We start from the raw sequence: 24455 nt of genomic DNA, 5'->3' as shown, positions 1-24455 counted from the left end.
AATCTCCTTTTCCAGCAGAGTCAACAGAATGTCATGAGTGGACATAGTCAGCAAACGTCTCTTCCAAACCAGACGCCAAGCACTCTCACAGCCCCGCTGTATAACACAATGGTGATCTCTCAGCCTGCGTCTGGGAGCATGGTCCAGATCCCATCCAGTATGCCCCAGAACAGTACGCAGAGTGCTACGGTAACCACGTTCACTCAGGACAGACAGATAAGGTGGATGTCAGACTTCATTTATTATTTCCAGAGTTATAAATTGATTGAATAAAACCAAGCTCTGTGCGCTTGGTGCTTCAGAACACTTGCTGCTCTTCTAGAAAGACGAGTTCAGTTCCTAGCATTCACCTCCAGCAGGTCACAACACCTTAACTCCAGGTGCAGGAGTTCTCGTGACCGCCTCTGGCCTCCTCCATGCCTCCATGCATGTGGCAGGCACAGTAAAAGAAGATCATAGAAACAGATCCAATATATAAAAATGTATATATGAGCTAGTGATACAACTCAGGAGTAGAGACCTTGCCTGGCGTGGACAGGACCCTCAGTTCAGTCTTAGTATTGTACTTTTGTCCAAAACCAATAATTTTTTTTTTACCATGAAATTTTAGTTTATTGCTTGCTATACCCATGTTTTAAGGTTTGTAATAAATACTGTATCTATTATTAAAGACTTAACAGGAGCCGGGCGGTGGTGGCACACGCCTTTAATCCCAGCACTCGGGAGGCAGAGGCAGGCGGATCTCTGTGAGTTCGAGGCCAGCCTGGGCTACCAAGTGAGTTCCAGGAAAGGCGCAAAGCTACACAGAGAAACCCTGTCTCGAAAAACCAAAAAAAAAAAAAAAAGACTTAACAGAATGACATCAGAATTTATTTTTTATTCCAAACTGGGCTGTCAGATACAGAACCACATTTTGTCGTACGCTGTCACACAAGTCTGACAGACTGACTGGTGTCGCTTGGTCTTCTTAGTGAGGATGTTAAGAGAGCAACAGTAGGGTAGCTGGATAATCTTTCTGCTCAAAATGTTTCATTTTTTAAAATAAACATTGGTATCTTCCATCATTTCCCCATGTCTCAGATGAGAAAGTGTTTTTAGTGGTTTGACCAAGTGCTACGGCAGAGGGGTGGCTGTGAATTCAGGTCCCTTCAAGGCTTAGGTGTAACTATAAAAGAAGAACAGGCAACTGTGTCTCCAGTGATAAGTCTGGATAGCTGATTATAAACAAATTTTTGCATAAATATACTTTCCTGGGAAGATGGGTTTTTAACTATAGGATCTCTGAAGTTTTAAATACATGATCTGAAATAGTTTCATGTTTTTATTACCTTCACTATACATGTGCTACTGCTTGCATATTTTGCTGTTGTATGGAAAAGAGTGATTTTTAAGATAACAATAATGTTCAGACCAAGGAAGCTACAGGATTATATAGGCAGCAAGAGCAGAGAATCTGTTTTCCTTGGAGCTCAAGTTCCTCAACTTCAGACATCCAACTGTAGTGCTCACACTCTTGGGGAAATCTTAGGACTGTGCCCTAGGAATGCTCTCTGAAAGTTGATTGGTGTTTGTGTTTGTTTTGTTTTTGTTGGGGGTGCTGGACTCAGAGCCTTCTCTCATGCTAGGCATACACACTGCTGCCACTGACAGACATCTCCAGCCTGCCTGAGAAGGAAGATAGTAAACTAGAATGCTGACATGCATTTTGGAGGATGCATTTTAGCAACCATTTGTAACCGGGGAAGAGGGAACATATTTCAACAGACGTGTAAAGGCTAATCCTTTGAACAGGGGATGAGACATTAATAAAAATACAAGAATAACCAGCTCATGTATACTTGGAGTGATAACTATTTCGCAGACTTCATAGGGGAGCAGATGAATTTTATGTGCTTCTGGGGTGTATGAGAGAGCCGGAAACATTGTTTCTCTGTAGTCTCACCTCGGTTCCCCCTCAGTCCCTTTCTCCTGCCCTGGCTTCCCGCAGTGGCCTATGACTTGGGATTTGTATGTAACCAGACAAGCCCTTTCCTGGCGTTGCGTTTTGGTCGTGGTCTTGATCATAGCACTAGAAAGCACGTGAAGACCACAGTTTCCCCAGTCCGTTGTATTTCTCAGTGTCAGCCGTCCTGATGGCATGCAGTGGCTCTCCATTGTTGTTTTAGCTGTCATTTCTCTAAGGACAAGGTCTAGTGAGGGCTTTTTTATGTGTTTGTTGGCTCTTGGTGGGTTTTGGAGGAAAAGTTTAACTTTTGTCCAGTTCTTCAGTGTTCCTTCTATGCTGGTTAGACGTGATGTCATGGAGGGAATCCTTTCCACTGTCACCTACCTGTACTTTTGACATCGTCAGTGGTCATCGCCAGGCCCAGTGTCATGAGTTTTGTAGTTTAGATCTTATTTATTCATTGTCAACCAATTTTTATGTGTGATATGAAAGGTCATTATCTTGAATATGAGAATTTTTAAAAGTTGTTTTGCTATGTCTCTCTTTTGGTATATTTTATATTACAAACTACATATATATATAATTTATATATGTGTGTATATATGTATATATATGTATATATACATATATACACATACATACACACACGCACATATGTAGTTTGTTTGTTTGCTTGTTTTACTGATATCCCAAACAAAAAGGCCTTTAAAATTGTCCTTGGTGCTGGAGATTGACCCCAACAAGCTATGCAAGCAAGCACTCTGCCACTAAGCTATGCCCCTAGCCTCGAAGGAGAATCTCTGCAAACAGAAACTAGGAGCATAGACTTTTATAAAACCAACAGGCCATTTCATTGGGTATTGTCTAGGATAACTATTTTGCTGACCGAGTTATGCTTTGTCTCTCTGACACCATTTCTTTGTTTTTGTTCACAGGTTTTCTCAAGGTCAGCAACTTGTGACCAAATTAGTGACTGCTCCCGTAGCGTGTGGGGCCGTCATGGTACCAAGTACCATGCTTATGGGTCAGGTGGTGACTGCTTACCCTACCTTTGCCACACAACAGCAGCAAGCTCAGGCACTGTCGGTAACGCAGCAGCAGCAGCAGCAACAGCAGCAGCAGCAGCAGCAGCAGCAGCAGAGTTCCCAGGAACAGCAGCTTCCTTCGGTTCAGCAATCACCTCAGGCTCAGCTGACCCAACCACCACCACAGCAGTTTTTACAGGTAATCTCCCCATGAGGAATTGCCTTGAGCTGATTTTATCACCAAATAAGATGTTCAAGGGACAGGTTTGTAAAGGACCTGGAAAATCTTGAAAGGCTTATTGTAGGATTTAAATATCTACAGAAATAGAAAGCTTGTTCTGATTGGCTATTTTATCTTTTCTTCTTCAGCCTTGGAGGACTTGGTTATCTGAACTTCTAGCTAGAGTAAGTGGCCTACTTCCTACCCATATCAGGTCACTTACTGAGCCTTTTTTCTCTCTCAGGCTAGTATTTCTAGAATTTAATCAAAAGCCCCATTTTTTTTTCAAACTGTACTCTTCATTAAGCAGGGACATCAAGAAGGATCCCTTTTTCATCCTAGGAGTTACCTTATTCATCAGATTAAATTGTATTAGATTGTGGTTTTGTTGTGATGTGTTTCTGCCTGGCCTAGAACTCAAAAAGGTCTTCCTGCTTCTGCCTCTGCGTGCTGGGATTACACGCATGCACTACTATGCCAGTTTATTAGAATTTTCTTGTTAGAAATGAATGTCAGAGGAGAAATCCAGTGTAGATGCAGTATAGGTTACCACTAGAACTTCGGCTCTAAAATCAGGGTGCCCTCAGTTGAGTAATTGCTATACCACATACACGCGACCTTTGGCATAAACTTGTAAACTTCATTGACACATTGGAAGTAATATCAGTTCATACTTAATGCCTTTTTTTAAAAAAAGCGTGTAAATTGCTAAATATACTGTAAGGTATATAGCCAGCTGTCATTGATCACCACGATATTGGCAAATGTAGTAAGATATTCATATTAATGGCAAAACCCACACAGATACGAGGTGGATAAACGAAACAGAATCTGCCTATCCATAGGTTCAGAACAAAGTCACCTGGTCAGAATCCTCAGCAAAGAACCAACAGAACCGGTTTCTAGGCTCTGGTGTGGGGACTCTGGTGGTTTCTCTGCTAGAGCCCATCTAGGCTAGGTGGAAGTCTTACTTTGGTAGGGTAATACTGAAATAGCCTCATTGCTTAAATGTTGTCAAGTCATACCCACAGGCCCTAAGTCTGAACTAGTACAATGAATAACTGAGTTAGCTATTATTATAAATAATAAAAACAGTCTTAGGCTTTTATTTAGGTGAAATATATTTTATATATTTACACACATTTTACACACACATTTTTACATATATATACATATACATCTGTGTGTGGGTGGGTGTGATTTTATATATATAAAATCTCTAGTGAGAATTAAACAAAAGCTTAAAGAATGTGCTTTGCTTTAAGGTCTAGTGTTCTAAATCTGTCAAGGAAGGCAGGCCTTGAGAGAAAAGGAACGTTTGGGACCAGGGAGATGACTCAGTAGGTGAAGGTGCTCTCTGCTGAGCCTGACGTCCTGAGTTCAGTCTCAGGTTCCCGCAGGGTAGAAGAGGAGAGCTGACTCCCCATGTGAACCCTAGCCGATGTACACACAAACACAATAAGTAAGTATTTATAAAGTGAACATCCACTTCTTCCCTGCCTGCCCCCACCACAAAAATGCATCCCCAAAACATGAGAACCATAAAAATGTTAGATAAGCAATGCTTTCCATAAACATATTTATTGAGATAATAAATACATAATTTGGCTTTTCTAATGGACCTCTGAAAATGTACTTGGGATGTAATCAGAGAAGTAAATGCCATAAATCCCTTTGTCTTACAAAGACTTGTTCTAGTAACAAATCAAGAAGGAAAATTGTAAAGGTCCTTGACAAGTTTTCTCATGGGAAGGTTGAAGTCTCTCCTTGTGTTTGTGTACATGGGTTTCCTTCATACACAGTTGCAAACGTCATCCCCCACGTGAGCTTATTGAAATCCAAGGATGGTGGAGTAAGTGTGCTGTCTTCCAGAGTACTGTACTTGAAACTTCCCATTCTCTCAGCTAGTCCCTTTTTGTGTACCAGAGTACAGAACAGACTACTAAGCAGCCAGAAGTCAAAATGTAGGGAGAGAAACAGACTCCTAAGTTGAGGCTTTCAAGGTCAGACATGGACTAGTGATAACAGACCGTTCTGTTGGGGAGAGGGGTTATTTTTTATGTATCACCTCATACAGCCACATAGGACTTGAGCCTCCAGCTCTTCCCTCCTTTTCCTATAATGTCTGTACAAATCAGCATAATAGACACTTTGACTAAGGGAAAGGCTGAGGCTGGGAGAGGTCAACAGCTGGACAGGGTCACACATCTACAGGTGGAACAGCTCAAGCTAACCCAAGTCTACTAAAGCCTGTGCTTTTCTGACTGCTCCGGTGGTGGTGGGGGTACACAAGTGTGTGCAAGTGCAAATGTATGGAGGCCAGCAGTCAGCACTCAGGTTTTGTTCCTTAGTCTACCTTGGTTTTTTTGTTGTTTTTTTTTTTGCCTTCGAGACAGGGTTTTTCTGTGTAGTTTTGGTGCCTGTCCTGGAACTCACTCTGTAGCCCAGGCTGGCCTTGAACTCACAGAGATCCGCCTGGTTCTGCCTCCTAAGTGCTGGAATTAAAGGCGTGCACTACCACTGCTGGGCGTCTACCTTGTTTTTTTCAAACAGGGTCTCATAAGGACCTGGGGTTCACTTCCTAGGTTAGGTTGGCTGACCAGTGAGCCCCAGAGATCCTCCTGTCTCCACCTCCCCCATACTGGGACTACAAGCACTGTATGGACAGAGCTATTTTCTCATCCCTGGCCTTGACTCTTTACTAGCAGGCAGAGCTGTGTGCAGAGAGCATTGTCTGTCTGACAGGCGGCAAGTGTTCGTGTCTTATACAGGCATAGCTGTACTCCAGCTCTACTGCTTCAAATTTGGTCCTGTAGGAAATGAAGTAAAAATAAGTGGTTTGTCTCAAGACAATAGTATTTTGTACTGTTAAGTTCTCAGCACAGATTCCTTTGAAAAATTAAATTTTGTTATGTTTTCAGGAAGAAGGTAAGGCTTTTGTTTTCCAAAACCAGTTTTTTAGATTGGCAAATAAAATGGGAATTGATAGCTCTTGTCACGTGGACAGTGGACACTGTGAATGGACAGGGTGAAGGCATAGAGCCATGCTGCATAATCTTCTTCTGTTTGTAGACGTCTCGGTTGCTCCATGGGAATCCTTCAGCTCAGCTCATCCTCTCTGCCGCCTTCCCACTGCAGCAGGGCACCTTCCCTCCGTCGCATCACCAGCAACACCAGCCTCAGCAGCAGCAGCAGCAGCAGCAGCAGCTTAGTCGGCACAGGACTGACAGCCTGACTGACCCTTCCAAGGTCCAGCCCCAGTAGCACACATACTTCCTCTCTGACACTAGAGGAAGGAGAGGCCAGCCGCTCACTCAGATGACAGGGTTAGAAGTTGAGCAGTTCTGTGAGGGTGGGCTTGAGTGTTCCAGTTCCTGGATTAGTTGGTAGGGAAATGCTGCCCAGTGCTACAGGTGTACATTAAATACCAGCCGATGGGAGATGATTACAGGGACACAGCCAATTCTGCAGTTTCTTTACCCAGATATTTTTTTAATGGAAAAAGAGTATATTGCCAAATGTTAACAAGCTCAACTATCATGACCTTTATCGAATCAGAAAAGCACTAACAATGTTGGTAGCTTTAGTGGTTCTGTGCCTGGTATCAGATGTTACAGAGGACACACCACTGCCAGGGATTTGCTTAGATTGCCATGAAGATAGTCCTGTAGTTAGTAGTCCCTACCCCAGCTCCCCTCCCTGTTCAGATAATGATGGATCAGTGATTACTTGCAGAATGTTGTGCAGGTTTGAATTCTCTATGTATAGATGCTATATAGATGTGTATGTGTCTGGATGGAGAAGAGAAAGCAAACTATCTGTATGCAGCATGAAAGCATTATCTGTCCCTTACAGGTATGAGTACATTTCATTAGATTTTGACACCATGTACAAACTGGTAACAGCCTCTCTTTTTCATTTTGTTTACAACACAATAGTGTTCTAGTCACTTTTTCCAGGGCACAAGTTTTTTTGTTCGCGCTTTGGCTGTGATGTCACAGTTTGTTCAGTGAGGTGTAATGTGCTGCTGGTTAAATTATTGCTACATTTCCTTTTATTCAGAAATAGCCCTTATGTCATTATTTTTCAATTATGTTTGAAAATAGAATTGCACTGCTTTATTTTAGATGGTTGGTTGAGTTTGATCACATATTTTGATATATTTCATAGTTGGAATATTTATGTAAATGGTTTTCAACAAGCCTGAAAGTGATTTCAAGAATGTTTCAGTTATAAGAGTAAAATTTGCACACAGAACATTTTAGGCACTTTTTAACATTCTCAATGGTGGGAATTTTAACTTTTAGGATTTGTTGGAGTCTTTTTATTATCTTTAAAATTTTCAATGCTTCTTTTAGTTAAAATGATTCAGGGTTATTTGAGGGGGAAAAACCCATAGTGCCTTGATTTTAATTCAGGTGATAACTCACCATCTTGAATTCATCGTCTGGTTTCAGTAGCAGTGTTGAAACCTTAGTACATTTTTAGCAGCATGTGGGTCTCGGTGTCATTCTCTGGCTCCCATGAAGACTGCTACATCTCTTGGACTGCCCTAACAGTATCAGAGTTGTTAAAGTGATCCCAGAATTGTTTCCAAATTAGTATCTTCCTTTTAAGCTAAGTAGTCCTTTAAGAATTACCATTTAATACTTGTTCAGAGAAATGGGGTAGAAATTGTCTTTAACCTTCATTGAAACACTAGAATATTACCACTCACATGCTTTCTAAACATGAATTAAGATTTCATCTGGCAATATCACACTCTCCAGGTAATAAACTCCAACAAAGTTACATATATTTTAAAAAGCATTTTTTTTTAGATTTTATGGTACTAATAATGAAATTTGCAATTATAGAACAAAAGATAGTAGAAAATAGAATATAAAACATTACTGAGAAAAGGGAGGACAAGTGTGACAAATCAGAATTGACCTTCAAAGAAAGTGTGTAAGGGTGAGGCTGCTAAACAAAGGTTCCCAGCAGTGAAACTAACCTACTGCAGAATCGCTAGATAAGGGCTCTGGGGAACGCGCGCACGCCGAGTCAGTTATGGGTCCTCGGCTTTGTTGCCATCCTTAAGCATGTCTTTGTTTTCCTGTTTACCTGGCTGCAATTCAGTTAGAAGTTAGTGGTGACAATGAAAACAACCAAAGAAATTGGTACCTACCCTTCTGCAGAAGAAGTGTGGCCAGGTACCAGTCAGTAACTAACATATCACAGTCCTTCTAGCTGACATTCGTATGAACACCCCGAAGAGATGCAAGAATACATGCATATGTAAGCTTGTGTACCCGTGATAAAGTTGATGTAAGTAGAGCACCCACATTGCTTTTCTCCCCTCCCAAATTGCCTTCTTGATCTTATGCCATTCCATGTCATCTGAGTTGTGCCTCCTTGACTTTGGCAATACCCAGTGACGAGGGTTTAGCTCACAGGAGATACGGTATACTAATTATGTAATTCCTGTTGTTCTTCACAGTTCATCTTCTTGACTAAAAGCAGTTGGTAAAGGAGCGCCTAGCCACTAATTTTGCTGTCCATATGGAAAGTTGTGCTGGGCAATACTTGTCGGCACCAGCTGCCTCTCGGCTCTTTCATTCTTGGTTTCTTTGGGTGGCAAACTGTCCCTGTCTGCTTCCTACAGACTTGAGCATTCTGATGAAGATTCATCTGTTGCCTGTTCTTCGTTTCTATAGCCAAAGTTGTTGACTGAAACCTAAATCTAAAACCTAAATCATGAAAAGATACCAAATAGAAACACTTCGCAGCTTATAAACCTTAATGTCCCCTGCTCTATTTCATGGGGATTCATTTTTCTTTAAAATTGTATTCTGGGCAGCACTTTTTAGTTAAGAATTGTTAGGGTGCGGGTCAGCTAGGATCCTGTTGCCCGGAAGGTACTTTGCTCTGGGCTGCTCTGTAGAACATGGGTGTTGCTGATCCTTTGGGATGAGAACAGTCAAGCACACAGCTGCTCTGGAGGCCGCTGTCAACCCAGAGCCTAGACATGAAAGTACTCCTCTTCTCTTCCCTAGAGTAGTAACTGGGGTGGGGAGCAGAGGTGACAGGTGGAGCTGCCTGCAAATGAGCACTACAGGCCCTGCCCCAAGCTCCACCCTAAGTTTAGGGTAGCTTTAGAGTGCTGTGTTCTGCTGTTGCATAGACAGGGCTTAGGAATGTCCTACTAATCAAAGAATGCCAGTGGTTTTGAGTTTGTGAGAGAACACTCTGCAAACTAGTGAGTGTTTGAATTCTGGGTGCTGTCGTTGGTCGTTGCCTTAAAGCAGTCTCTTGAAGTTAGTTGGGAGCACTGAAGCAGTCCAGCTGTGAGGGAGCTGAGCCCTTGTTCAAGCCTTAGAAAGGACCCTTAAAGTAGTAGTCTACAGAGGTAGGTTCTTTTCACTTGGAATAGTACTGTCCCTTTAAAATGTTTCTGCTACATTGAGGCATTTTTTTTTTTCCAAGTGGAACACAGATAGCATTTTTAGTATTTCTTTTTTCTGTTTCTTTGGTGATTAAAGGTTTGTCGTAACATTTGTGTAAAACTCGTTCAAGCCTATCACCTTTCCAGTACCTGTGGTCCTGTTCTTAGCACCACGGAGTCCACATTGGAAGGTATAAACACTGGATATTAATATTGTTGAGGGCACAGAGCCAGGAGTAAGCTGACTGGAACTCTTCAGTGGTGGAGAAGAAACAGCACAAAAGCAGGCACTTGCCGTTTTCATAGTCCTTAGGGAAAGAGACCTTTTCAGTTTGTCTGGGTTGAGTGAACACTCTTCTAAGAGGAGCTTCTGAAGTAAATGCAAAGGAAAGAGTTGACTATTTTTATAGCATATTTAATATATTTGTATAGAACTATGAGTGTAGTAGGAACCCTCCACCTGCCTCCCACTTTTCTAATCCCCCCCCCCTTGCCATAGTACAGCCTCATCTGCATGGGTAATGTGCCTATTGTCAGCCTACCTACCAAAAGATAGTGCTGCTGCTTTCTGAGACAGGTGAGATCAGACTCTCATGCCTGGGGATCCTTTATGGGAGGAATAGCACACACTTAGAACAACATACCACAGTCTAAAAGCATCATTTTGAAAGGTAATAAGCACTTTATTGCAATTATTCATTTAGATAAAGTTTGTATCTTAGGCATTAACCATTTTTAAAGGATCCCCTAATCATCACTTAGGTGAAATTATAAATGACACATTTCTGAGAAATGTTTAGATCCAGTGAACCGTAGCAGGTTTATGGGAGTGATTTCAAGGTAGCCAAATAAACTCTGACTTTTGTTTTGAATGTGGTGGAGTCAGGAGATTATAGATGCGTAGTTCCATTTAAACACTATTGTAAACCTATCTTGCCTATTGTGTGGACACCAAAAGAGACCAATGAGCCTGTTTGTTTTCAGAGGTCTAGGAATATGCATCTGTCTGAGTAGATATACAGAACTAATCTATAAACGGTTGGTAGTAATATTTTAGGATACAGTAATTTCAAGAATTATTGAGTGTTTTCAATGTGCCCTGAAATGTTGGCATGTCATTTCAGCGTTCCCATTTGAGTTGCTCTTGTAATGTTTTTGCACAAAAAGGACTGAGAAAGACTGCTTTGGTTGAAGAAAACTATAATTTGGTCTTATCTTAATGTCTCCTGTGGAAACACTGGAGGTCAATTTTGTTGGTATAGTTACTAATTCAGGATATTTAAAACAGTGTTGAACAACTCACCAGAAATTAAGCAAACTTATATATTTAAAAATTAAAATTCTGTTTTTCCACGTGACTGTTTTGCATATTTTTTCCGTTGTCATAACACTACATTCCTTGTTTTTCCGAAAGAATACTTTGAAAGACGAGTATTTAACAATCCTTTGTAAGCTGCCCGGGCTTTCCCGGGAAGAGGCTCTAGTGAAATAACTTGTAGTTGTGTAGTTTGTGGAGACTGTTGGGATCCCATCAACACACCAGCAAACCCTGAGGTGCTGAACTAACGACAATCACTAGGAAGTATTTATGGAGAACTTAGCAGGCTGAAGGAACTCGTTTCCAACGCAGATCTCGGGTTTCTTAAATAAAATGGCTGTGTATTTATTTATATTTGTATCTCTACAATTGGTCTCCTGTATTTAATTTATGGTCAGTTTGGTTTTCCCTGGAGAACTGGCTCTCCAGATAATTGGACACTGTTGTCCATCAGGATGGCAGTGGCAGGTCACCCTGGGCGTCCGTCCCTGCGCTGCCCTCCTGCTCTGAACTGTTTAGGAAAACATGGTCAAAGGTAGCTCCTTTCAGTTCTGCTCTGTCTGTGTCACCGCTCCCCCTTTGCCCGGTGTCACTGGTGCCTTCTGTGTGTCATGGGCACTTTCCACAGTTTCTTCCCCACAGCCAGAGGCCAGCATGAAAGAACCACGGGCACATGTTGATGTTGCCTTTGTTTTGCCCAGTTGAGGAAATGCTAGCAAAATAGTGTCTTTTAATGGCTGTCATCATTAGAGCCACATACCGAGTCCTTACATATAGTTGGACAATGTATGCACATTGAAAACTCTTTAAAAAGTTGGTTATCTTTCAGTCTTCCATAGCCAGTACTATGGAAGTAAAGTGGTACTTGAACATGGGAGGCCTCGCTCGCTATGTGACAATCCTTCCTGCCCACATGAACTGGTATGAGTCCTCCGTTAGCACTCTCATTGTGGCTCTGGAGTCCCATAGGTAGGGTCTAGCTCACAGGGACCCCTTGGAGAACAGTAATTAAAATACAGTCAGACATGAATTGAGTTTAATTATGTAAAAGGTATTTAACTCTGATGAAGGTAAATTGAAAAAAATACCATTTTTAGATACATGCTTCTAAATCAGAGAAAACAAACTGTGACATCGCTTTAAAAAATAACATTCAAATGGTTTGTTTTGAGTTGGCCTGTACTGGTTCAAGTTGATTGCTGGCAATGGTTTTAAGAATACTACAGAGCTAAAATATAGGAAAAGCTCTTATCTTTAAATTAATGTAGTAGACAATCATCTTCAAGCAAAAACATTGCCCAAAAGTCCCTTATTAAGCAATGGATGTGTCAGCCACAGCGACCGGAAATGAAACCATTCTAAAATTATTCTGAAATCTATTTTACTGTGGTTTAAGTTGGAGAAAGCTCCAGTATAGCACCTTCATATTCACCCTGTGTAAAGATTGAAGCCCAAAGACGAGTTAAATTAGTGCTGTTTTAAAACCAGTGAGTGCAAAAAATATATAAGTCTTATCTTTGTAAACTTGTTAAATCACTTAGTGGTTGTATAAACATGCACCAGATTCTTTGCTGTTCCATGTGGTTCTTGCTCTGCTGTTCTTAACATTGCTGTCCTTACTGCTTGGTTCTGGGTTTAAATTAAAACAAGAGTAGACGTAGCTCATCCTTTCCAGCTCCAAAGGGAGAGATGCATATGGCTAGTGATCCCCACAAAGCAAACATTTAATTGAAATAAATTTATTAAAAAAGACTGGCATTCTTTTAGGCATTATCCTTTTGCCAAAACCCTAAACTCCACAGAAGCATAACAGATAATGAATGGTTTCAGTGGTGCTGTATTAGGTTCCCTGGTTTTCATAAGCTACGTTGGAAATACAGTATTGAATAAAATGTGGATTCTTACTACCAGCTGAATATGGCTATTTTAATTGCGTTTGATACAATTGGTTATACTTGGTTGTCAAAGTTACCCTTTTAAGAAGTAAAACTGTTACCAGCATGCCTTCACTCAGGCCTCTTGCTGTATGAGCACAGCTTTACTTCAAATCTTCATGTTCCATGCTCTCCTCCATAGTGTTTTATTCAGAATCAAAAACTACAGCAAAAGAGCCAAGCAGTAGCAATGTTTCTCTTTTGTTTTTGTTTTTAATGTCAAAATAATTAGACCCAAACTTTGTTTCCTTCAATTTTAAAAATAAAGAATACCTCAGTGCTGCTTCTCAGTATCACCTGCTTTATGTGGCACATAACATGTAAGAGTCACATTTGGATTTATAGAAAGACTATTAAATGTTTTTAAATCTGTCAGTAACATTTTCCTCTCTTTATTCAACAGTGGGGCCTAATTGTGTTAGCAGTGTTTACCTTGTAGCTTATGTTTGATTACCACTCTAAGAAAGGATGTCCTGCTGCTCCAAGAAAGACTGCTTTCTCAGACAGTTACACTTAGTACTCACACCCTCACCTAGTCCTGGGGCTGCGCTGCCGGCTGCTTTCTACAGTTCCGAGGGGTCGAACATGTAGAAGGTGCAGTGTGGGGCCTAACCGTATAGAAAGTGCAGTGTGGGGTCTAACCGTATAGAAAGTGCAGTGTGGGATCTAACCGTATAGAAAGTGCAGTGTGAGGTCTAACCGTATAGAAAGTGCAGTGTGGGGTCTAACCGTATAGAAAGTGCAGTGTGGGGTCTAACCGTATAGAAAGTGCAGTGTGGGGTCTAACCGTATAGAAAGTGCAGTGTGGGGTCTAACCGTATAGAAAGTGCAGTGTGGGGTCTAACCGTATAGAAAGTGCAGTGTGAGGGTCTAACCGTATAGAAAGTGCAGTGTGGGGTCTAACCGTATAGAAAGTGCAGTGTGGGGTCTAACCGTATAGAAGATGCAGTGTGAGGGTCTAACCGTATAGAAGGTGCAGTGTGGGGTCTAACCGTATAGAAAGTGCAGTGTGAGGGTCTAACCGTATAGAAAGTGCAGTGTGGGGTCTAACCGTATAGAAGGTGCAGTGTGAGGGTCTAACTGTATAGAAAGTGCAGTGTGGGGTCTAACCGTATAGAAAGTGCAGTGTGGGGTCTAACCGTATAGAAAGTGCAGTGTGAGGGTCTAACCGTATAGAAAGTGCAGTGTGAGGGTCTAACCGTATAGAAAGTGCAGTGTGGGGTCTAACCGTATAGAAAGTGCAGTGTGGGGTCTAACCGTATAGAAGGTGCAGTGTGAGGGTCTAACCGTATAGAAAGTGCAGTGTGAGGGTCTAACCGTATAGAAGGTGCAGTGTGAGGGTCTAACCGTATAGAAGGTGCAGTGTGGGGTCTAACCGTATAGAAAGTGCAGTGTGAGGGTCTAACCGTATAGAAAGTGCAGTGTGGGGTCTAACCGTATAGAAAGTGCAGTGTGGGGTCTAACCGTATAGAAGGTGCAGTGTGAGGGTCTAACCGTATAGAAGGTGCAGTGTGGGGTCTAACCGTATAGAAAGTGCAGTGTGAGGGTCTAACCATATAGAAAGTGCAGTATGGAGGTCTAACTTTATAGAAGGTGCACTGTCGGTCTAACATATAGAAGATTCAGTGTGGGGACATAGGATTTCTTTAATTTTTATTAAGTTTTAATTCATGGAAATTGTTTTTTGTCTTGTCCTTCAGTACTACAGTTTTTTATGGAGTTAGAAAACTCCTTAAAAGCTTGCAGGAAAGACTTCATCAATATTTGCTGTTGCCTAACAATACTTGGAAGAAGAGCTAACAACTACAAAGTAACTGAACAGTTTTCATTAGAGTGCTAGGTGACTTACTAGCTAGTTCTTTACAATCTCCTCAAATTACAAACCACACTGTGGACCGCTGTCATCGCTCAGCAGACTGCACTGTTACACCACGTTCCACAGGGACCACCTCGCACTTCTGCAGAGGAAGAGCCTTCACATTTAAAGAGGTTGTTAATGGCGGTGCTGCCACGTCACACTAGAATCCTGGCTGGGAGAGAACAACTGCTGTCTGAGTGGACAGGATAGTCAGAATACACTCGGAGTACTTAACTGGGGAACGCCCTTGGCACAAGGGATGGCGTGCTCTGGACTACACTGCACATTAATTCCTTGAAGGAAGCAACAGAAGGTCAATATCATAAACAGGGAGTACTACTACTGCTTGGGTAAGTTATGAAGTACTTTGTATAACACACAAGGAAAAACAAGTACTACTCATACCACTTTATTTACATTGTATCTGTTACATTGTTTATTCAATATAGAAAAAAATAGGAATACATTCATAGTATTCTCTTTTAATTTGGTAAGTCCATGTTGTCAAATATTGACTATTTTTATATTGGGTGTCCTACCCAATTAAAAAAAAAATAAGAGAATGGACCTAGCCAACAACTCTTACGGCCTGTTATTGATACAACAGTAAAACCTAGTTCTCTCTTTAATCCTAATTCCCAAAAGACAAGATAAAACTACTGGTTACTCTACTGGCTCAGGAATATGGTTTTAAAAGTACAAACAATTCATTCTTTCCCCCAAGGAAATGTTTAAGATATACATATAAACACCCCAGTGACCAAGGAGAAAATATATTTATAAAAGCGTCATACAACAAGAAAACTCAAGAGGTCAGTCCCACTGCAGTGGATACACATGTCCAAACTGAAGTGGGGCTCAAGTGTTAACATAATCAGGCTAGAGAAAAATCCACACTGAGAAATCAGACTTTCTTTTAAAATTTTTTACAAATAAGATCAATGATTATCTCTTTTGGACATAATACTTCATTAAATGGGTCAGACTTACAAATTAATACTACAAAATACAGTATTTTCCATTACTTTTAGTTGTAATGTACACTATGTACAGAAAGTTGCATATCTTAAGCTGAATACAGATGGACAGCATTTTAAAAACCAGAATCTGGACTTATAAATAGTGCAGAAAATGCAAATGCCAAAAAAACGATGCCTCCTATGATTGTCACTGGAAAAAAGAAGAGAGAAGAGTGAGGTAGCATGTCTTCTTCCACTGGGACATTCATTAGCAAACAAAAACAAGTTCCCATTTTTTCTACTCTCACCAACTACTGAGAATGTCGTGACAAAGTATTCCTGACTCACTCTTCCCCGATACCCAGACCTTTCTCTGGGCACTGCTTAGAGAAAGACTTAAACCGTTGGCAAGCAGCAGGACTACAGGAGCTCATCTTTTTAAAAACTCAAGTATATTCAGGGGCAGGATGGCGGCTAAGCACACAGAGGTGCTGCTGCCAAGCCTGAGAGTCGATGCTCACAAGCCTCAGAACCCAAACTGCCTTTCAAAGTCGAAAATGGGTCCCTTCATGAACACACTTCAGGCCAAACTTCACATTTACACATGCGTTCTTCACTGGCTCAGAAGATGTTTGGCCATGTTTTAGATAAATTTGTGATTTACTAATTTGTACACACGGGAAGAGAAGTCAGTTTGCATTAACAGGAAATGAATATGCAGGCCCAGGTGGTGAGCACCAAGACCAGGTCATCTCTGGAAGAGATGATCAAAGCTAGCACACCATTTCTATTATCTGTCATCTTCAAGCATGAGAACATGTTTGCATTTTAATTAAAAAATAAGGCCTTACCTGTTCTAACAGATATTTTCTGTGCTATCATCCTTCCTCCAATTACTGCCAATCCAGTGCATAAGCAGTGCCCCACTGTTCCACCCACTGCTACACCATAGGGATCCTGGAAGCAGATGCAGCTCGCGTTAATTTGTTAAATTGGAGATGCTGTTTGAGAAACATCAGTATGAAGTAGAACTGAAAATGGGTCATGAACCACATATCATAAACTCTTGTAAAAATCCAGATAACTCAATAACTTTATGAAACAGGAAGTAGCTGCTTCAAGGAATATGTATTATATATTTCATGTTTTGACAAATAAAGCTTGCCGTTCAGAGAAGCAAAGCAGCCAGCCACCTCTATGAATCCTCAGAATGAATGGGTGCCGAGATCCTGTCTCCACCCGCCTTATATTCCGGTCTCTATCTCCCTAGTGCTGGGATTAAAGGCCTAAGATCCTAAATGCTGAGATCAAAGGTGTGAGCCACCACGGCACTGCTATTTCTTTTTTAGACTGAGTCAATCCTATGTAGCCTAGGGTGGCCTTGAACTCCTGATCTTTTTGTTTTCTCCTCCCAAGTGCTGGGAGACCACTGCCTGGTCTCTATGGTTAACTAGTGGCTAGCTCCACCCTCTGGTCTCCAGGCAAGCTTTGTCAGTACACAAAATAACATAACACATATGGACAGTACAAGGCTAGATGTGAACTGTAGTGGGTAGCCATTCCAGCTTGGATCTGGAAGTTCCAACCCCCACTGAGACTCTGGCAACTGTCACACCTATGAGGTGGGGCCAGGAGAGGCGCCTGGAGACCCCAGAGCTGGATGGGCCAGCGCTCTCTCTGTGCGCTCTCTCTGTGCCGGGACCCTGAACGGTGGAGATGCACCAGAGAACACCGCTGGACTGCGATACACCTTCCCCAGACCCTGCGACCTACCTTTCCCTTTTTGTAAGTTACCCACTAAATAAATCTTCCTTTTAACTAAGTGGAGTGGCCTTAATAATTTCACCAATATCTGGCGCCCAACGTGGGGCACGAACCCACGACCCTGAGATTAAGAGTCTCATGCTCTACCGACTGAGCTATCTCAGGTCTCCAGGTGCCTCCCCTGGCCCTGCCTCATAGGCGTGACAGTTGCCAGAGTCTCAATGGGGGTTTGAACTTCCAGATCCAAGCTGGAATGGCTACCCACTACAGTGAATATAGAAATTTTGTATGGTACAGTATTGATGTGCTTCCTGGGAGCCAAAATCCTGCTCCATAACCCTTGTGCTTTTAGCTCGAGGTAAGGAATAAATACTACCAGAATGAACTGGAAGGTATCAAATTGGTGGAGCAGTGAAAGCTTTCCAGAACAGACAGACCAAAAGAGTAGGTGAGAACCCCATGTATCTCTTGTGGAGGAGGAGAGTCAAGGAGGCCCCAGAGAGGAGTCTTGAGAGGAGTATATCAGGAAGGGTGGGAGCAGGGATGGAGTATAGGGTTATAGGTTGGTGCTTGACTCCTGTTTCAGAGGTCAAGGTTCAATCCCTAGCTACAAGGGATCCCTATGAAGTATTAAGTCAGCCTTGTCTTGAGACAATAGCTAGTTTTAACACAAGTGGATTTCTGCTTTCAGTGAAGACAAGGAACTAGAAGACAGTAAGACCAAGGAGGCATAACAACCCTGGTATGAAACAGTGCTGACTGGACTGGGGTAGGAGACGAAGAAGAAAAGCAGATGAATGGGAAGGCACATTGGATGCTATGAAAGCAACCAGCTGTGACAACCAAAGAACCAAATAGCCATGGTATTGCTGATGTGGTGAAAAAGACCAGAGGCTCATTCAGTGGTTAGGAATACTTGTTGCTCTTCTTGAGGACCAGAATTTCAACACCATGTCAGGGGGCTCAGCACTGCCTGTAACTCCATTTCCAGGGGATTCAATACCCTCTTCTGGCTTCTAGCACCCACATACATGTGGCACACACAGATTCACATAAAGTATGTTTTAAAAGAAGCAGAGGAATAAATTATGGGTGCTGGCAAATTAAAATTGGAGTATATTCAGTTGAAAGCTAAGCACTGCACACTCGTAATCTCAACATTCAGGAAGCTTGGATAAGAGGATTGTCTGAGATTCAAAGCCAGCTTTGCTTAGCTAAAGCAAGTTCCAGCCCAACCTGAAGTACAGAATGAGAATTGCCTTTCAAAAAAGGCCAAATTTGATAGTAAATAACATCATCTGAGGGAGTATGTATAAAAACTCATAGGAAAAAAGCATGGACAAGTCGACCACGACATAATCAACACGATGGAGACTGCCAGGTAGTTGGCCTCAACTAGTCTCAGCACTGGTGAACATCCGTCATGTCTGTGATAAACTGGGAAAGACAACTGAAGGGTAGTGGGTTTATTTGGGTTCACAGCTCAAGAGAAGAGTTCATTGTGGTGGAGGCCATGAAAGCAGGAACTTGAGGCAGCTGGTCACTAGCATCCACATTAGGAAGCAGTGGTGCTGAATGCTTGTGTGCAGCTCACTTCCTCCTTATACTACTGTCCAGGGTCCTAGGCCAGGGAATGGTGCCTCCACCCATAAGTGGGATCTTCTGCCCTAATCTAGTCAACATAATTCCCATCTCGGCTGACTCTAAGATCTCAAGTTGATAAAGGATCAACCATCCATCCCACCCTGTGAGGTCAGCAGCTGGGGGGTAGAGCTGTCCTCTTAACCAACCATAATCATGCTCTTTGGAACTCTGGGAAGGAAAGAGTAGGATAAGGGACAGAAGGACCAAAGAACAGGGCTGCATTTCCCCTAAAGACAGAGAGGAGGGGACAATGAAGAAAATGCTCCGAAAATTGAGCTGGACAAAGGCAAAGATTTACACTGTAAGGGAGGGTGGGACCTGGGGTCCAAGACTGCACTGTGTTTGGTGGGGATGAAGAGAGCGGAGCAACAGGTCAGCAGCCAGCTGCTGTGAGTGAAAAGGCAGCGTATATCCAGTCAGGAATCAGAAATGGCCTGAGCATGTGCAGGAGAATGTACTGCCACCAAACTACTACCCCAGAAGACTACTTCATTCCATCTGAAAATAAAATGAAAATAAAATGGTACTTTTTAAATCAGTGGGTTAAATAAAGTTATTTGAACAAGGAAAAAATGCTGTTAACTTGTATTAATGGATCCTTCAAAAGCAAAACAGCCTATTTTATACAAAGGAGGAGAGTAGTTTTAACATGTGAGTACTCTAATGGGGACTGCTAGACACCCCTATGCACTGCTGTATGCCATCTCTAGACAGAAAGCCACGAAGTGGGTACCTGTGGTGCTGGCTGACACTGGCAGAACCTACCCCCCCTCCCCCAGCTCATTCCCAAGGTCAACTCTGGCATGTGAAGAGAAAGGAAGACAGGATACAGCCATTAAGGAGCATTTTTAAAGTTTGTTTTAGGAGAATCAAGAGTTCCTTTTTTGTTTTTTCCATCTCCAAATAAAGCATCAGGCTTCCTTCCCTGTGATCTCAGTCCTGGCCTGAAAATGCTTTCTATTTTAAGCTGGAGGACTATGTTAAGGAACTTTTGTTTGTTTGTTTTGAGACAGGGTTGTGTTACAGCTCGGGCTGTCCTAGAACTCTCTTTGTAGACCAGATGGGCCTGGAACTCACCGAGATCCACCTGCCTCTGCCTCTGCTGGGATTAAAGGTGAGTGCCACCACCACCCTAGGAACTTGATCTTTTATGACAGGCATTTCCAAGGATTTAAAAATGTTTCAGTGTCATACAGTGTAACTGATAAAGTTAACATCAAGCGCATGCAGCTCCTCAAGACATCAGCATCTGTTAACAGAAACTGACACCTCATAGGAGATGACATTAAATACCCTCCCCATTCCCCAGTAGCAAACCAACAGGTATCTTTTAAATATATGTACCCAAGGGCAAGACAGAAGACAGGCTCACTCCTGGTGCCAACTTGAGTCAGCCCACCTCTCTGAGCCTTGGGTTCTTAACTGTTCAGTAAGGGTTGGAAGGTGTCTTCTGACTTACACATTCTAGAGCTGAGGTGGAACAGAAATGCTCTGCAGAAACCAGCCCTGGGCCATCCCAAGATGAGCACTGTAAGCACACTCTGATGTCCTTAGATCTATTAGTTCCTTCTCTACTTTAGAAGGAACCCTCCTTGGGACAGTGAGAACTCACAGGCAAAGGTGCTTCAGAAAATTTCTCTTGAGTCATTAAAGTGATGTTGAAAAATGAGTAATCGAAGAGCTGCTCAGAAATGTATAGATAAGTGAATAAGGTCCCCTCTGTTACACCAATTTTTGCTATTAAGTTTTTTGTTTGGTTTTAAGATGGACTCAGTATGTAGCCCAGGCTGACATTGAATTCAAGATCATCACTGCCAGGACTCCCCACTGCTGGGATTACCAGCAAAGTGATATACTAATTTATATCCTCAGTAAGCATGCAGAGAAGTCATGAGAAGAAAGCCAAGCAACAAAGACACCAGCCACAGCTTTATTTTGGCAAAACATGGGGAAAGGACCCAGCAAGATAAAAAGAAACGAAAAATTAAATTTGGGCCCAAGAACTACAGACATAGAGAAAAACTCAGAGGCTAATCCAGGTCATAAAATGAACAGATGTGTCAAACTTTCAGCATGGGTAGTTACCCTGTGGCATGCTCGCCCACTGGTGTGGAGCAATGTGAACTGCAGTCTTGATACAGAAGCAAACACCACTCACCTCTCTAGCTGCCAGAACAATAGTAGTGAGTTGAGAGCGATCTCCCCATTCCGCCAAGAATGTTAACGTGAGCGCTTGAACAAAAATGGGTGAAATAAAATGCAACCACTTTTTCTGAGGTATTGTTGTGCTTGTACCAGTTTCAACATCTGGTCCATTTAAGAGTTTGGTTCGTTGGAACTGAAACAAGTAAAAATTACCATTAACCCCAGTTAAGTATATCAAAATAGCATAGAGTCACTCAATCCCATTAATGCATTTAAATTGTGTATCATATTCATCAAAGAAAATACACTTCTGCATCCTTTGACTGACTGTCTTCAGCCACCGGCCTCACATAGTATCAGCTTTCCCCCTGCAACAAGACCAAACAGTATGCAGACGCTTAAGAAAGAGGCAGAACTAAGAGTTCCAGGATTCAGACACTCCACCAGCCAAAGAGGCTGACTGTATTTGGTCAACAGTTCCCTCCCTGCCACAAGCACAGTAACCCCAAAGCCTATCAGAGCCAAGCTGTAAGAGCAGAAACGAATCAGGCTAACTCATGGCATGTACCAGCGACAACTCACTTCTTCGTCCTTCTTCTTCAACTCTGCTTGAACTTCTTCCAGCTCCTCCTGACCCTCATCTGGGCTCATCTTCAAACCTTCCCGAAGCATTCTGATGCCAAAAATGGCAAAGAGTGCAGTTGAAACATAGTAGGTATACACCCTGGGGATGACTGTTGTGGCATAGCCAAACAAAACTGTAAGGAAATGCCAAGGCTGTTAACAGGTGTTTTCCACAACACGCCAAAGAAACAGTAACTTGAGAAATCGTAATTTACTTTGTTGAAGGAAAACTGGTTCACATCAGACACATCAAATATGTAATGACCTGCAATACCCCTGCTTCTTGCTTTCCAGAACTGAACCTTTACAATGTCAGAGCTCACTGGCTTTCCAAGGCAAGCATGGCCTTATTACCACTGGCCCTTTCAGATGTGGCCCTCTTCCCCAGTCACGTTCACCTAGGGCCGCCTTCCCCTGACATCTGTGTAGGCACAGTACTTGAGCCAGCGTGACTGTGATGTCCTCTAAGAATTTCAAGACTTTATAAACTGGAAACCACATTCCATTCTGTAAGTTTCTTTGTCATAGATCTTTCAAAGATCAAGAATCATGACAATTCTCTTACAGCACAATTCACACTGTTTTTTTAACCATGTAAATTTAGCATATCTTATGAAATACTAAAAATTCTTTATTAGGTATATGTAGACATACCAATATGGCATATATTTTCTATCTCTTGTTTACTGAAAGGGCCAAGAAATAGACATTTTAGTAACAAATAGCTTTCTTGGGGACTTCTGAGATGAGTCTGAGCAAGCACAGGATGTACCTGTGGTATCTTATGACTAGAAGGTAAGGAAGAGCAAGAACTTGCCACACAGACAATCCCTGGAGAAAGCGCATGTACGTAGGAATGAGAAAGGAGTGTGCAAGGCCAAATTTCACTCGTGGAGCAGAAGCCAGGGTAGGAAGAGGAAAGCATCGAGGGAAAATACGCAAGAATTACACTAGCTCTCTGGGGAAATGCTAGTAAAGGACAGGCATTTGTTGTGTTACAGTGTGTCTCGTAGGCTGGGTATTAGCTGCAAGAGAAGACGAGGGAAGCAAACACTCAACTGGGCAGGCCAAACTACAATGTCAATGAGGAAGAGAACGGATGCCTCCCGCTCCCATGAGACACTCTTTGAGGACACGACACCTGGGCAGCTTCTGGCCAAGAAGATGTAACTTGAGTTTATCCATGTGGAAACAACCCACACAAAAGAGGAAAAACCATGGGGTATAGGAGAGGGCATGACATTATTCTCTAAAACCTGTTGATAGCATAAAACATAATAAAAGTCTAGGTAGTATTTCAAATTAGAAAATAGCAGCTAAATCAAACACCTGATCTTGCCTAGACATTTTACAGGTGGAAACAGGAGCCACAAAGGAAAGAAGTAAGTAAAAAAGGAAAGAAGTATGGTAGATTAAAGTAGTGTGCATCCAAGAGAGTGGGCCCTGCACCCCATATGGGCAGCTGACCCTGGTGTTGGGGATGCAGGTGAGCCAGCCCTGGGGGCATTAGAGTGGGAGAACTGCCCCCGACCCCTGGGCCCCCAACAGCAGTGAGGAGAGTGGGCCCTGCACCTCACCTGGGCAAAACAGTAGAGCTGGCCCTGGGGGTGTGGGTGAGAAGGACCTGGATCTGAGGGCCCGAGAGTGGGAGAACTGGCCCTGCTCCTTGCTGCACGCTGCACTGGGTGATGAGCTGAGGTGGTGCTGGAGAGATGGTCTGGGGCCAGGCTGACCAACCCAGCTATCGTCCAGGCCCAGGGCTGTGCTGGCCCACCCCAACATCCACCTCATCTATGAACTGTTGGAGCCTGTGAAGGGGACGAACCTACAGATCCCAAACAGCAGGACCTCCATGACACAGGACCACAGGATCCACAAGGAGCCCCAGTGAGAGCTCAGTATCAATCGGTGGTGTAGCAGAAGCCAGAGGCCTTGAGCAATGTCTCGTGGCAAAGAAGACTCGCAAGTAAAGATGACTGGACTAAGGGTAAACTGTGACTCAACGGGCCACACTGCAGCTTCCACAACGAGATTCTTCTTTTTGTGTTTTGTTTCTTTGTTTTGTTTGATTTTGGTTTTCCTTTTAAATTTGGTTTTTGGGGGGAGGTTGCAAAGGTAGAGGGAACAGGGAGGGAGGTAAGTGGGATCGGAATGCATGATGTGAAATCCACAAGGAATCAAGTAAAAAAAAAAATACTCGTGTGTGTAGTGTGTGTAAATAAATACACATTATTTGCCATCAGATACAGAAAGTATCCAAACATACTCAGAATAGACTGGACGCAAATGCTAAAGCAACAGGGTAAGATACTAACAGTAGGTGCATCTGAGCAAGCAAAGCACATCAGTATTCATTATGCCCTCTTATTCGTGCAGCTTTACACATTTAACACCACTTCAAGAACAATCTGGGGAGGTGGCTCCCTGAGTAAAGCATTTACTGTGCACGCATGAGGACCTGAGTTCGAGTCCGGGGAACCACATACCACAGCAGCACATATCTGGATCTTAGTGCTCACATGGGGCAAGGAGGAATTCGAGTCAGAAGCAGGAGCATCTCCAGAAGCTCATGGGTTCATACACAGCTATGAACAT

General features: G+C 42.6%; 2 protein-coding genes across 14 annotated transcripts in view; one reads left to right on the top strand and one right to left on the bottom strand.

The window, feature by feature from the left end:
- Clock (clock circadian regulator) overlaps positions 1 to 10972 on the top strand; it is an 83882-nt gene extending 72910 nt beyond the window's left edge. For 10 of the 12 annotated variants that reach the window (XM_076546463.1, XM_076546459.1, XM_076546464.1 and 7 more), the window contains 3 exons: positions 16 to 221; positions 2881 to 3169; positions 6263 to 10972. In XM_076546463.1, the coding sequence (XP_076402578.1) occupies positions 16 to 221; positions 2881 to 3169; positions 6263 to 6454 (687 nt within the window). In that variant the 3' untranslated portion in view covers positions 6455 to 10972. The remainder of the gene's footprint in view (positions 1 to 15; positions 222 to 2880; positions 3170 to 6262) is intronic. The other 2 variants (XM_076546462.1, XM_076546465.1) reach the window with 1 other exon arrangement.
- Positions 10973 to 15117: 4145 nt separating this feature from the next.
- Tmem165 (transmembrane protein 165) overlaps positions 15118 to 24455 on the bottom strand; it is a 29018-nt gene continuing 19680 nt past the window's right edge. For both annotated transcript variants that reach the window (XM_076546469.1, XM_042257535.2), the window contains exons 3-6: positions 21819 to 21994; positions 21250 to 21429; positions 16535 to 16640; positions 15118 to 15894 (exon numbers count right to left, since the gene is read on the bottom strand). In XM_076546469.1, the coding sequence (XP_076402584.1) occupies positions 15818 to 15894; positions 16535 to 16640; positions 21250 to 21429; positions 21819 to 21994 (539 nt within the window). In that variant the 3' untranslated portion in view covers positions 15118 to 15817. The remainder of the gene's footprint in view (positions 15895 to 16534; positions 16641 to 21249; positions 21430 to 21818; positions 21995 to 24455) is intronic.

The sequence above is a fragment of the Peromyscus maniculatus genome, chromosome 10 (assembly GCF_049852395.1).
Source record: "Peromyscus maniculatus bairdii isolate BWxNUB_F1_BW_parent chromosome 10, HU_Pman_BW_mat_3.1, whole genome shotgun sequence".
NCBI lineage: Eukaryota > Metazoa > Chordata > Mammalia > Rodentia > Cricetidae > Peromyscus > Peromyscus maniculatus.
This window is presented reverse-complemented; position numbering and strand designations above follow the sequence as displayed.